We start from the raw sequence: 14,004 nt of genomic DNA, 5'->3' as shown, positions 1-14,004 counted from the left end.
ATGAACAAGGTCACTCGCCTGATGGTCCCAGATGTGGTTGTGTGGTTTTGCTGAGTTGCCACGAGGGATTTTCCCTTTAGTCCCATCCACTGATCAATGTAATCTGGTGACTGTCGATGCATTGTCTTGAAGTTGTCCTTGTCCTGTATCCTCCCCCAGGTCAAACCTGGACCCCTTTAAACAATACGCCGAGGAGCTGATCTGGGACGCTCTGGAGCGGACACACATGAAGGAGTGTGTGAGTATCCGGAACTCGGTTGTCCAGAGTAAGAGACTACACGAGAGAGTATGCTCATACTAGATGACTGGTTTTTAGAAAGATGCTTGTGTGCCAGCAGGTGGGGTGGAGTTATAGGCACAGAGGCTCAGAAGGGAAGAGGTAACACAGGACTGAGAAATTAGATCCATGTTTAATTTCCTGTCTTTGATTCAGTACTCTCTCCCTCTCTGTCCATCCCTCCAGGTGTCTCAGCTGCCCCTGAAGCTGGAGTCAGAGGTGGTGGAGAACGGAGAGAACTTCTCCATGGGAGAGAGACAGCTGCTCTGTGTTGCTAGAGTCCTGCTCAGACAGTGCAAGGTACCCTACAAAATGGGAATTGAGAGAATTGTAATTTTCATGTGTGTTGACGTCCCAATAGTTTTCTGGGTAGTCAACCTTGTGGGTAGAAGGAGAACTTTAAGTCTTCTATGGTCACAGTGCTTTTCTGACTTAGCTCTCGGTGACCCCTCCCCCTGTCAGGTTTTGATCTTGGACGAGGCAACGGCAGCGATGGACTCTGAGACGGATTCTCTGATCCAGGAGACAATCCGCAATGCCTTTCAGGACTGCACCACCCTGACCATAGCCCACCGGCTGCACACCGTACTCAACTGTGACCGCATCATGGTGCTCAACCAGGGACAGGTACACACAACACAAGCTCATCTACTGTACACTCACTCGCCTAGTACTATTTGTGTTGCAGAACTAGCTAGCTAGTGAGTCCAGAAGCTGTGTTGCCCTGTAGCTCAACCTTAGCATGGTTTTAGTAGGGCAGGAAGCTGCTTTGTGGTCGCAAAGTTGTTTCAAACAAGGGTTCGAATCTCGGGTCGGTCATACGGAGACGGACAATGAGGTTGCATACATTCACATTTCCTGTCTCTACAACAGGCTAATGGGCTTGGGAGGCTTTTAGGTCTTACTAAATCAACATGTATGTAGTGATACCCCACATTTATGCTCCAAGGAATCCCTAAAGCCTTGTTTTGTTTTCTCCATTTCTTTTAGGTGGTGGAGTTTGACGAGCCGGCCAACCTGCTGGCCAATGAGAACTCTCGATTCTGTTCCATGCTGGCTGCCGTGGAGAACAAGATCTCTGTGAAAGGCTAAAATGGGTACAGGAGGCACAGATGTGCCCTGGAGACGAGGAGAGGGGAGGACGCTCCCAAAGGGGTCCAGCCATCTGACCTCTTCCTCTGCGTACCCACCCTGAGCTTACCGCTCAGCCTGTGGAGGAGTGCAGCATCAGACCATGGAATTAGAATTCTACGGTTGCATCAGGTCCTTGGTATAAGGCAAGGGCTGCCCTGAGGAGATGCTTGCTCAGAAGCCATTTCAGCTGGAATGGTCAGGGAACCACTGATACTGTACTGTCTTTAGTAATATATAAGAAATAAAGCTTTACATGTAGCTATATTCATAGCATAACTGGTCTGTTTTATAGGATATATCTATATATACATATATTTACAGTGGTAAAATATGCTTTATTTTCTACTGACTCTATGTACAACGTAGTTGTATGAAATGTATTATTGTATATTCACTCGTGTTTTACCATCATTGCTGTCTAACTTCGCTGTTTATTTTTTTTGCGGCTTGAAACATCTGTAATCCTTTCTCTTGTGACTTGAACCCACAAGCCCTTAAACCCTGGACCCTGGCACAAGTGGTGGATCTGTGGGGCCTAGTGGGATATAAGACTCTAAGAGAGAAATGGTGCTGCTTGTCCTCAGTGTTTTCACTGGGCAATCAAAAGGACGTGCTTAAAGGTAGAAATAACCCTGCTTAAAGGTAGAGGGTATCACCCCTTCTTAAAGGTAGAAATAACCCTGCTTAAAGGTAGAGGGTATCACCCCTGCTTAAAGGTAGAAATAACCCTGCTTTAAGGTAGAGGGTATCACCCCTTCTTAAAGGCCTTGTATGTCTGCAGCCTAGTCCCTCTCTTAACTCTCTTTCTACTGACTTGTTATTATCATGATTCTTTTGACTGCTGTTAACTTCAGTTTGTTGTTACTGTTTGTCACAGCCCTTTTGCACTGATGGTGAAGCTACAGGGGGTCGCCATCTGCTGTTGGGGAGGTCCTGCGACTGTTCTACATTATTATTATTATTATTATTATTATTTATGGTGACATAAAAGATGCCTGTTGAGCACAAGGTCTTTGTGATTTGAACAAGATTTCATTCTCTTTGCCCTGACCCAGTGAATCTTTTATGTGTGTGTTGTCAATCTGCTCATTGACACTGTTTGGACCAGAACCACACAGATTATAACACTCCTGCACTGGGTGTAGTAGGGAACCTCTATCCTGTCTTTGCAGTATTGAGGTGATGCTCATACTGTAACTACAAATAACCTCGGCAAGCCTTGCAGAATGTGTGTCGTTCTGTCATTTCTATTACTTTTTATAGCCTTAGCATGACTTCATTATTGCCTTGTTAACAGGGTAGGATGAAGTGGAAAGGGATCGCTTTGAAATATTCTGTCAATAAAACTATTTTAGGTTTACCTGTGTGTTCTTTGTCAGTGTTGTTGATGGGTGAGGGAGAAAATGATCATTATTTTTTTGGGGGGAGGGGTGGGGGGTTACAAGTGGCAGCAACATGCTGAATTGGGAGTACAATTTACATTTGAATATTGACATTTGTAATACTTAAACACAGAATATGTGGGAGAGGGGTGGTAGGCTATGCTTGATGAAGGGAGAACATAATATCTACAATAAGAGGCAGGTCCTGCCAGATTGAATACTGACCTACCCAATCAGGGGGTCTTAAAATATGTATATTGACACAGTAAAAGTTTGGACACACCAAGTTTTTTTTCTTTCTTTTTACTAGTGAAAACATCAAAACTATAACATAACACATATGGAATCATGTAGTAACCAAAACCAAACAAATCTAAATATATTTGAGATTATTCAAAATAGCAACCCTTTGCCTTGATGACAGCTTTGCACACTCTTGGCATTCTCTCAACCAGCTTCATGAGGTAGTCACCTGGAATGGATTTCAATTAACAGATGTGCCTTGTTAAAAGTACATTTCTGGAATTTCTTTCCTTAATGCGTTTGAGCCAATCAGTTGTGACAAGGTAGGGGTGGTATACAGAAGATGACCCTATTTGGTGAAGGACAAAGTCCATATTATGGCAAGAACAGCTCAAATAAGCAAAGAGAAATTACTTTAAGACAGTCAATCTGGAAAATGTCAAGAACTTTGAATGTTTCTTCAAGTACAGTTGCAAATACCCTCAAGTGCTATGATGAAACTGGCTCTCATGAGGACCGCCATAGGAAAGGAAGACCCAGAGTTACCTCTTCTGCAGATAATACGTTCATTAGAGTTAATTGCACCACAGATTACAGCCCAAATAAATGCTTCAGAGTTCAACAGACACATCTCAACATCAACTGTTCAGAGGAGACCGAGTGAATCCGGTGTTCATGGTCGAATTTCTGCAAAGAAACCACTACTTAAGGACACTAATAAGAAGAGACTTGCTTGGGCCAAGAAACATGAGCAATGGACATTAGAGCGGTGAAAATCTGTCCTTTTCTGTGAGTACTAATTTGAGATTTTTGGTTCCAACCACCGTGTCTTTCTGAGACGCAGAGTAGGTTCGTGGATGATTTCCGCATGTGTGGTTCCCACCGTGAAGCACAGAGGAGAATGTGTGATGGTGTGGGGGTGCTTTGCTGGTGACACTGATTTATTTAGAATTCAAGGCACACTTAACCGGCTCCTGTATCACAGCATTCTGCAGATACGCCATCCCATCTGGTTTGTGATTAGAGAGACTATTATTTGTTTTTCCACAGGACAATGACACAACACACCTCCAGGCTGTGTAAGGGCTATTTCACCAAGAAGGAGAGTGATGGAGTGCTGCATCAGATGACCTGGCCACCACCCACACCTGACCTCAACCCAACAAGTGCTCAGCATATATGGGAACTCCTTCAAAACTGTTGGAATAGCATTCCTCATGAAGCTAGTTGAGAGAATGCCAAGAGTTTGCAAGCTGTCAACAAGGCAAAGTGTGGCTACTTTGAGGAATCTCAAATATAAAATATATTTTGATTTGTTTTAACACTTTTTTTAGTTACTACATGATTTCATATGTGTTATTTCATTGTTTTGATGTCTTCACTATTCTACAATGTAAAAATAAAGAAAAACCCTTGAATGAGTAGGTGTGTCCAAACTTTTGACTAGTACTGTATATATACTTGATTTGTTGGTTTTATTGTCTACTGGCTAATAAGAACGATTAAATGCAGAAAAAGATTACTGGGATATAATGGGTTACATCGCAATCATATCGTAAATCACAAGCTCATAGCCTACAGTCGGGAAGCCTGCAGTTTGCACAGCGTACGCGAAGCAAATATGAAATGGCTGATTGCAGCTGTCAGTGAGTAGCATCTAAAATATCCCTAGGCACAGTGGTGACCCGTCATTCAACTTTGTAGGGGTTGCCTGTTTTGCATGTTATATTGACAATAAGTGTCACACATCAGTTTGTAAACCATGTAAAAAATAAAAAAATGTTACAAAGAGTTAATAAAGCCACATAGTAACTTGGTCTCTTTTTTGCTTAAGGCAGCTCCAAAATGCAGGTGTTTCAGCCTAGCTCAGTGCTTTCTGTGGTGTTGGGGCAGCCAACGGAAATGACGGACCGTAGGGGTAGGTAATGTTCTCTAGTTGTGCCGTGATTGGGCATGTTCTCTATTTGCGCCATGATTGGCTCAGTGTTCTGTCACTCATGGGGACACTATGTCACTGCCAAGACAATGGCGCCAGAGGAGATGGCTGCCCTTTTACGGACTCCTAACCAATTGTGCGATTGTGTGTGTTTTTTTGCGTTATTTGTAACTTATTTTGTACATAATGTTTCTGCCACTGTCTCTTATGACCGAATAGCTGCTGGATATCAGGACAACGATTACTGACTTCGTACTGGACAAAGATTTTTTCTTTAACGAGTCGGACACGAAGGATTTACTTCAGACACCTGACAAGGCCCAAATCCCCATCATTCGCTTGAGAAAGAGACAGATATCGGTGACGTAGGTCATGTTGCCTTGTAAGGATCCGATGGCGAGTGGGTAATCTGCCTCTACAATCAGTCCTATTAGCCAACGTACAATCATTGGATAATAAAATAGACAAACCACGATCACTTATATCCTACCAATGGGACATGAAAAACGGTAATATCTTATGTTTCACAGAGTCGTGGCTGAACGACAACACGGATAACATATAGCTAAAGGGGATTACGCTGCATTGGCAAAATAGAACAGCTGTCTCCGGTAAGACAAGGGGTGTCTGTCTTTGTATATTTATAAACACTAACTGGTGCACGAAATCTAATATTAAGGAAGTCTCGAGGATTTGCTCGCTTGAGGTACAGTATATCTCATTATAAGCTGTAGACCACACTATTTACCATGAGAGTTTTCATCTATATTTTTCGCAGCTGTCTATTTACGAACACAAACCGATGCTGGCACTAAGACGACACTCAATGAGCTGTATACGGCCATAAGCAAACAGGAAAACGCTCATCCAGAGGTAGCGCTCCTAGTGGCCGGGGACTTTAATGCAGGGAAAATTAAATCTGTTTTACCTAATTTATACCAGCATGTTAATGTGCAACCAAAGGGAAATAAACTCTGGGCCTCTTTTACTCCACACACAGAGACACGTACAAAACTCTTCCTCACCCTCCATTTGGCAAATCTGTCCATAATTATATCCTCCTGATTCCCACTTACAAGCAAAAACTAAAGCAGGAAGCACCAGTGACTAGGTCAATAAAGAAGTGGTCAGGTGACATAGATGCTAAACTACAGGACTGTTTTGCTAGCACAAACTGGAATATGATCCAGGATTCTTCCGATGGCATTGAGGAGTACACCACATCAGTCACTGGCTTCATCAATAAGTGCATTGATGATGTCGTCCCCACAGTGACCGTACGTACATACCCCAACCAGAAGCCATGGATTACAGGCAACATCCGCACTGAGCTAAAGGGTAGAGCTGCCGGTTTCAAGGAGCGGGACTCTAACCCGGACGATTATAAGAAATCACGCTATGCTCTCCGACGAACCATCAACCAGGCAAAGCATCAATACAGGATTATGATTGAATCGTACTACACCGGCTCCGACACTCATCGGATGTAGCAGGGCTCGCAAACTATTACAGACTAAAAGGGAAGCCGTGGGCTGCCCAGTGACACAAGCCTACCAGACGAGATAAATGCTCGCTTCAAGGCAAGCAATACTGAGGCATGCATGAGAGCATCAGCTGTACCGGACGACACACCGCACCACCCTCTGGAGGGCCCTGAGGTTGTGGGCGGTGCAGTTGCCGTACCAGGTGGTGATACAGACCAACAGAACTTCCTAATTGTGGACTACAGGAAAAGGAGGACAGAGCAGGCCCCCATTCTCATTGACGGGCTGTAGTGGAGCAGGTTGAGAGCTTCAAGTTCATTGGTGTCCACATCAACAACAAACTATCATGGTCCAAACACACCAATACAGTCGTGAAGAGGGCACGACAAAGCCTAGTTCCCCTCAAGAGACTGAAAAGGTTTGGCATGGGTCCTCAGATCCTCAAAAAGTTCTACAGCTGCACCATCGAGAGTATTCTGACTGGTTGCATCACACCCTGGTATGGCACCTGCTCGGGCTCCGACCGTAAGGCACTACAGAGGGGAGTGCGTATGGCCCAGTACATCACAGGGCCAGGCTTTCTGCCATCCAGGACCTCTATACCAGGCGGTGTCAGAGGAAGGCCTTATAAGTTGTCAAAGACTCCAGCCACCCTAGTCATAGACTTCTAGGAGACCTCTGTGTGTGTATTAACACCTGTTTTGAGTGTTGTGCCCTTCAGACACTATTAAAAGGCGGAAACTGCCTACATTCATACATACTCCTCGTGTCTGGGCCCCACCTGGCTATCTGAGGTTCTGAGAATACGACTGGTTTTCTGAGAACACAAGGCTGCCGCAGACCTGATGAAAACAGTCACCTGTCAGAAGATGCTTGGACTCGTTCACCTTGTTATGACCCTATACTTGTCAAGTTTTGGTCAAACCCACTTCTGAGCTTTTAATTGCTGACAAGATGGTTGCTGCTGTCAGGGGAGGTTAGATTTATTAAAATATTGTTGCCAGAGAAAATCACGCAAGGAGGACTGGGAGAGGCTATATGAGTTACAGGATGTCTTAGACATTTTGCAGAACCTGGGGAAAGCGATCATATACTGTACTCTGTACCAACTTCTGCTTACAATTGTATTACTAAAGGATCATTTTAATACTTAAACAAAGAGTCTGTGTTTCCTTTCCATTACTAATGTATGTTTGATAATTATATAGACCTGATCATTTGTTGAAGAAATTGACCAACAACCCACAAGCCATAAGACAACTGAACATCTAATCAAATTGCTACCCAGACTATTTGCATTGCCCCCACCTTTTACACCGCTGCTACTCTCTGTTGTTATCGTCTATGCAAAGTCACTTTAATAACTCTACCTACATGTACATATTACCTCAACTAACCTACACTACTGCTAATAACGGGCTTCTCAAGGGGCATTTCTGGTGTTTCTTGGTCACATTTATCCTGTGTTATGTGTTAAATTATGCTATTTGATTGCAAAAATGTTCACGTAAATATGTCAGGGTATTTTGGCTGGAAAATGTTGGCCCAGTCACTTTTACTTATGCCCAGCCATACAGTAATTTCTGCCTATGTCGCTGTTTACAGACAGGTCAGTGACCTGGTAGTGTGGTGCCAGGACAAAAACCTCTCCCTCAACGTCAGTAAGAGCAAGGAGCTGATCGTGGACTCCAGGAAACGAGCATGCCCCATCCACATCGACGGGGCTGCAGTGGAGCAGGGCGAGAGCTTCAAGTTTCTTGAAGGGCTTAAAATGGTCCACACGCACAGTCATGAAGGCGCGACAGCGCCTCTTTCTCCTCAAAACATTCTACAGCTGCACCATTGTTAGCATATTGACTGGCTGCATCACTACTTGGTATGGCAACTGCCCCGTCCTTGATCGTATAACGATACAGAGGGTGATGATGCACACTCACACAGACATTTGCTCACACACACACATAACTACTGACAACACAAATGCACACACACAATCAATATAATATATATATCAATATTCAATCAAATTCCCGAGTTGATTTGAAACCTATGTTTATCCCATTATGATGGTTGGTGTCTTGAGGGAATTCTCCATCCTGGATCTAGCTGACAGACAGGTTTTTGTTTAGAGATCTCAGAAATGCAGTGTAACTAGATAACATTGTGTCTCATGTTACAGGGTGAAAAAAAGTTCATGGGCACACAAATCCAAAATAATAAATGCGATTTCAAAATTGAATGCTTCTAACCGAAAGAGTCAAATCAAATCGTATTTGTCACATGTGCCGAATACAAGCTTACAGTGAAGATTTTTTAAAAGTATTTACTAAAATAAACTGAAGTAAAAAAAATAAATCAAATTAAAAATAACAAATAATTAAGGAGCAACAACAAAATAACAGCAGTGAGGCTATCTACAGGGGGTACCGGTACAGAGTCAATGTGTGGAGGCACTGGTTAGTCGAGGTAATTGAGGTAATATGTACATGTAGGTAGAGGTAAAGTGACTATGCATAGGTAAAGTGACTATGGATAGGTAAAGTGACTATGCATAGGTAAAGTGACTATGGATAGGTAAAGTGACTATGGATAGGTAAAGTGACTATGGATAGGTAGAGTGACTATGGATAGGTAAAGTGACTATGCACAGAAAGTAGCAGCAGAGTAGAAATGGGGGGTGTGGGACAATGCTAATAATCCAGGTAGCCATTTGATTAGCTGTTCGGGAGTCTTATGGCTTGGGTGTAGAAGCTGTTAAGAAGCCTTTTGGACCTAGACTTGGCGCTCCGGTAGCAGAGATAACAGTCTATAACTAGGGTGGCTGGAGTCTTTGGCAATTTTTTGGGCCTTCCTCTGACACCGCCTGGTATAGAGGTCCTGAATGGCAGGAAGCTTGGCCCCACTCACCTTACCGTGATGCTTAAAAGATAAAATGATACCGTCATATCTGTGGTTCTTCAATAACGATGCATAATACTTGCACATTTGGTGTCCAGCTGATTAGTTACGCCATATTTTCACACATCATCATCTGATCCATCGAGGAATTTTCCTAAATCAAGTGATGAACAGCTGTTGTGATAGTGCACGCAATGCTGGAAGTGCTGGAAGAAATATTTTGCGAGGAATGTCCACAATATTTGGTGTTTCTTTCATTATGCCGGCGAAGACTGTTGTGCCTGTATCCAGGTTTGATATATACTGAACAAAAATATAAACGCAACATGCAACAATTTCAACAATTGAAGTTCATTTGAGGACATCAGTCAATTGAAATAAATTCATTAGGCCCTAATCTATGGATTTCACATGACGGTGCAGGGGTGCAGCCATGGATGGGTATAGGTAGGCCCACCCACTTGGGAGGTCCTGGGCTGGCGTGGTTGCACATGATCTGCGGTGTTGAGGCCAGTTGGATGTACTGCCAACTGTGTTGGCATTGTGTTGTGTGACAAAACTGCTTAAGTGGCCTTTTATTGTCCCAAGCACAAGATACACATGTGTAATGATCATGCTGTTTAATCAGCTTCTTGAGATTTAATTGTATTTATTTATTTCAGCTTTATTTAACCAGGTAGGCAAGTTGAGAACAAGTTCTCATTTACAATTGGGACCTGGCTAAGATAAAGCAAAGCAGTTCGACACGAACAACAACACAGAGTTACACATGAGTCTGGAAGGAGAGTTTACAGTCTAAACCAGACACCTACGTATTTGTAGTTGTCCACATATTCTAAGACAGAACCTTCCAGAGTAGTGATGTTGGACGGGCGGGCAGGTGCAGGCAGCGATCGGTTGAAGAGCATGCATTTAGTTTTACTTGAATTTAAGAGCAATTGGAGGCCACGGAAGGAGAGTTGATTGCCACACCTGTCAGGTGGCTAGATCTTGGAAAATGAGAAATGCTCACAAACAGGGATGCAAAATAATTTGTGCACAAAACTTGAGATAAATATCAAGCAAATGTATTTATATAGCCCTTCTTACATCAGCGAATGTCACTAAGTGCTGTATAGAAACCAAGCCTAAAATCCCAAACAGCAAGCAATGCAGATATAGAAGCATGGTGGCTTGGAAAATTGGAAAATCTCCCTAGAAAGGCCAGAAACCTAGGAAGAAACCTAGAGAGGAACCAGGCTATGAGGGGTGGCCAGTCCTTTTCTGACTGTGCCGGGTGGAGATTATAACAGAACATGGCCAAGATGTTCAAATGTTCATAGATGACCAGCAGGGTCAAATAATAATAATCACAGTGGTTGTAGAGGGTGCAACAGGTCAGTGCCTCAGGATTAAATGTCAGTTGGCTTTTCATAGCCGATCATTCAGAGTATCTCTACCACTTCTGCTGTCTCTAGAGAGTTGAAAACAGCAGATCTGGGACAGGTAGCACGTCCAGTGAACAGGTCAGGGTTCCATAGCCGCAGGCAGAACAGTTGAAACTGGAGCAGCAGCACGGCCAGGTGGACTGGGGACAGCATGGAGTCATCATGCCAGGTAGTCCTGAGGCATGGTCCTAGGGCTCAGGTCCTCCGAGAGAGAGAAAGAAAGTGAGAAAGAGAGAGCATACTTAAATTCACACAGGACACCGGATAAGAGGAGAAATTCTCCAGATATAACAGACTGACCCTAGCCCCCCGACACATAAACTATTGCAGAATAAATACTGGAGGCTAAGACAGGAGGGGTCAGGAGACACTGTGGCCCCAACTGACGATACCCCCGGACAGGGCCAAACAGGCAGGATATAACCCCACCCACTTTGCCAAAGCACAGTCCCCACACCACTAGAGGGATATCTTCAACCACCAACTTACCATCCTGAGTCAAGGCCGAGTATAGCCCACGAAAATCTCCCCCACGGCACGAACCCAAGGGGTGGCGCCAACCCAGACAGGAAGATCACTTCAGTGACTCAACCCACTCAAGTGACGCACCCCTCCTAGGGACGGCGTGGAAGAGCACCAGTTAGCCAGTGACTCAGCCGCTGTAATAGGGTCAGAGGCAGAGAATCCCAGTGGAGAGAGGGGAACCAGCCAGGCAGAGACAGCAAGGGTGGTTCGTTGCTCCAGTGCCTTTCCATTCACCTTCACACTCCTGGGCCAGACTACACTCAATCATAGGACCTACTGAAGAGATGAGTCTTCAGTAAAGATTGGTACCGGTTGAGGCCGAGTCTGCGTCTCTCACATGGATAGGCAGACCATTCCATAAAAATTGAGCTCTATATGAGAAAGCCCTGCCTCCAGCAGTTTGCCTAGAAATTCTAGGGACAATAAGGAGGCTTGCATCTTGTGACCGTAGCGCAGGACCAAATCGGAAAGATAGGTAAGAGCAAGCCCATGTAATGCTTTGTAGGTTTGCAGTAAAACCTTGAAATAAGCTCTTTCCTTAACAGGAAGCCAGTGTAAGGGAGGCTAGCACTGGAATAATATGATCAAATTATTTGTCTCTAGTCAAGATTCTAGCAGCCGTGTTTAGCACTAAATGAAGTTTATTTAGTGCTTTATCAGGGTAGCCGGAAAGTAGAGCATTGCAGTAGTCTAACATAGAAGTAACAAAAGCATGGATGAATTTTTCTGCATAAGTTTTGTCCAAAACAGTTTCTGATTTTTGCAATGTTATGTAGATGGAAAAAAGCTGTCCTTGAAATAGTCTTGATATGTTCGTCAAAAGAGAGATCAGGGTCCAGAGTAACGCCGAGGTCCTTCACAGTTGTATTTGAGACGAATGTTCAACCATCAAGATTGATTGTCAGATTCAACAGAAGAACTATTTGTTTCTTGGGACCAAGAACTAGCATCTCCGTTTAAAAGTAGAATACGCGTTTTGTGCGTATGGAAAATGTCTGGGATCTTTTTTTCAGCTCATGAAAAATGGGATCAAACTTTCCATGTTGCGTTTATATTTTTGTTCAGTGTAATTTATCAATAGGGTCCATGTGACATTTTAGCTATTGTAAATTAGCTGGGACGCCCGAACGGGGTCTCACATTTCATCACAGCTACAGTTGCAATGTCGATACAACAACCTCCATATGTTGTTTGCCCTGAAAATGTTGAAAGATGGGCTTGAATGTGGATCGTGGAAAAACTGGGGCATCATCTGGTTGACGTTTCGTCGTCATGCGCACCGCGGCATCCCCTCCATCGTCCTCCTGTAGAATTCCGGTCGGGAACACCCCTCCCCCCGCGTGCCCCCTGCAAACCGCTGAGCGCAAGCCAAGGACACCAACAACATATCCAGGGCAACGAGGAAACAATTACGAATAAAGGTTATCTATCCATTGTAACTACTCTCATGGGATGGTAGTTTCCGGCTTTGCAAACGGATACCCATTGATACAAAGTATCACATTTACACTATGGCCGTCTACCTTTCTCTGCCATGAGTGTGAAATATGTATCAGTTTCCTGCATAATGCATGTCACTCACTGGTGCAACGCCAATTTGATTTCCATTCAATGACTATTCGCTCCGTGGAATATGCGTTTTGTTAACGTCGAGTTAGAGCTGATGCTAAGGCTAATTAGGCTAAATGATGCTATAGGCTATGTTTAGGCTACCTTGCTGAGTCCACTCTCGTCTCTGTAGCGCCCCCCTACAGCTCTAAAACTTTCCTGTCTCAAATATTTCCTCCCTCTTTTTTTTACTTCCTGTTTTCTACGGGAGTCACATAGCCCAAGCTCCTTTCATTTCAACTGTATGTTCACCCTTTTCTTTTTCTTTATTCGCGCTACATTGTTTTTCACAAGTCTGTATAACCGGCTCCCAGATTCTTCTCTCTTTGCGCAAGTCGAGGACTTGGAAATGCACAACTCGTTCAACTTTGGTCCCGATGGATTTGACATATTTTTGATGTATTTTTTCTCTACTGTTTTTTGTTGGTAATGTCACTCTGGAAGTAGTTGCTCAACCAAAGCCCCTTTTCTACAAAGTAACATGTCGGCAGCTAGCTCATTAGCTATGTGGCAGCTACTCTGGAGCTGACATATCCAGCTAATTTGCACATTTTATACGCTTCAACTACGGTTGTTGTTCCTTTTTGCGCGTTCATTTATTCCTCACGGGAAGTTATAATGGCCCAATTCCAGCGTCCGACACTGTGTTGCTGCCGCAAAGTGCTCACAGTGCCTAGCAAGTCGTGTGAGGGCGGCCAAGGTCTGGGTCAGTGTCGCCTCGTCGACATCGCCTCTGCGTCCAACTTCCACTGCTTCAAGCTTCGCCACTTCCATCTCGACCTCCGCCTCAACTTTGCCGTAAAGGAGATCACTGGGTGGCAAGTCCTGGAACTTGTGGCTATCCAACCAGGAGTGCAGACTTTGGTTCTGGACACTCACCCATCCTTGCTAATTCAGTCCATAGACTGCAAGGTGCCTGGCACCACCGGTGCCCAGGACATTTCCCCGTCGCTCATCTACCGGGTAGACCCATTCACAGACTATGGATCTTCGCTGAATATCAGCCTCCCAGCCTACGCGATACGGCCGCATCGGGCTTTCCAGATCACCGTTCGCTACACAACAACAGACGGTCCTGCGGTAAGGTCAC

The 14,004-nt window shown here is 44.3% G+C and overlaps 2 protein-coding genes and 1 long non-coding RNA gene across 9 annotated transcripts in view; 2 read left to right on the top strand and 1 right to left on the bottom strand.

Moving 5' to 3' along the window:
- abcc5 (ATP-binding cassette, sub-family C (CFTR/MRP), member 5) overlaps nt 1–2,771 on the top strand; it is a 59,165-nt gene extending 56,394 nt beyond the window's left edge. For 3 of the 6 annotated variants that reach the window (XM_029673284.2, XM_029673285.2, XM_029673283.2), the window contains 4 exons: nt 160–238; nt 464–577; nt 740–904; nt 1,268–2,771. In XM_029673284.2, coding sequence (XP_029529144.1) covers nt 160–238; nt 464–577; nt 740–904; nt 1,268–1,369 — 460 coding nt within the window. In that variant the 3' untranslated portion in view covers nt 1,370–2,771. Of the gene's footprint in view, nt 1–159; nt 267–338; nt 380–433; nt 578–739; nt 905–1,267 lie in introns of all 6 variants that reach the window. The other 3 variants (XR_003864767.2, XR_003864766.2, XR_003864765.2) reach the window with 3 other exon arrangements.
- A 7,634-nt stretch (nt 2,772–10,405) lies between these two features.
- On the bottom strand, nt 10,406–12,872 carry LOC135574003 (uncharacterized). The gene is made up of 2 exons (XR_010465110.1): nt 11,271–12,872; nt 10,406–10,983 (listed from the first exon to the last, which is right to left on the bottom strand). It is a non-coding gene; the product is annotated as an uncharacterized LOC135574003 (long non-coding RNA).
- Nucleotides 12,873–13,116: 244 nt separating this feature from the next.
- rnpepl1 (arginyl aminopeptidase like 1) overlaps nt 13,117–14,004 on the top strand; it is a 39,112-nt gene continuing 38,224 nt past the window's right edge. Inside the window, exon 1 of one of the 2 annotated variants that reach the window (XR_003864763.2) lies at nt 13,117–13,994. Coding sequence is in view for 1 of the 2 variants with exons in the window: in XM_029673282.2 (XP_029529142.1) it covers nt 13,533–13,994 (462 nt within the window). In the remaining variant the exon portion in view is untranslated. The remainder of the gene's footprint in view (nt 13,995–14,004) is intronic. The other variant, XM_029673282.2, reaches the window with a different exon arrangement.

Source organism: Oncorhynchus nerka, linkage group LG11, assembly GCF_034236695.1.
Source record: "Oncorhynchus nerka isolate Pitt River linkage group LG11, Oner_Uvic_2.0, whole genome shotgun sequence".
Taxonomy (NCBI): domain Eukaryota; kingdom Metazoa; phylum Chordata; class Actinopteri; order Salmoniformes; family Salmonidae; genus Oncorhynchus; species Oncorhynchus nerka.
This window is presented reverse-complemented; position numbering and strand designations above follow the sequence as displayed.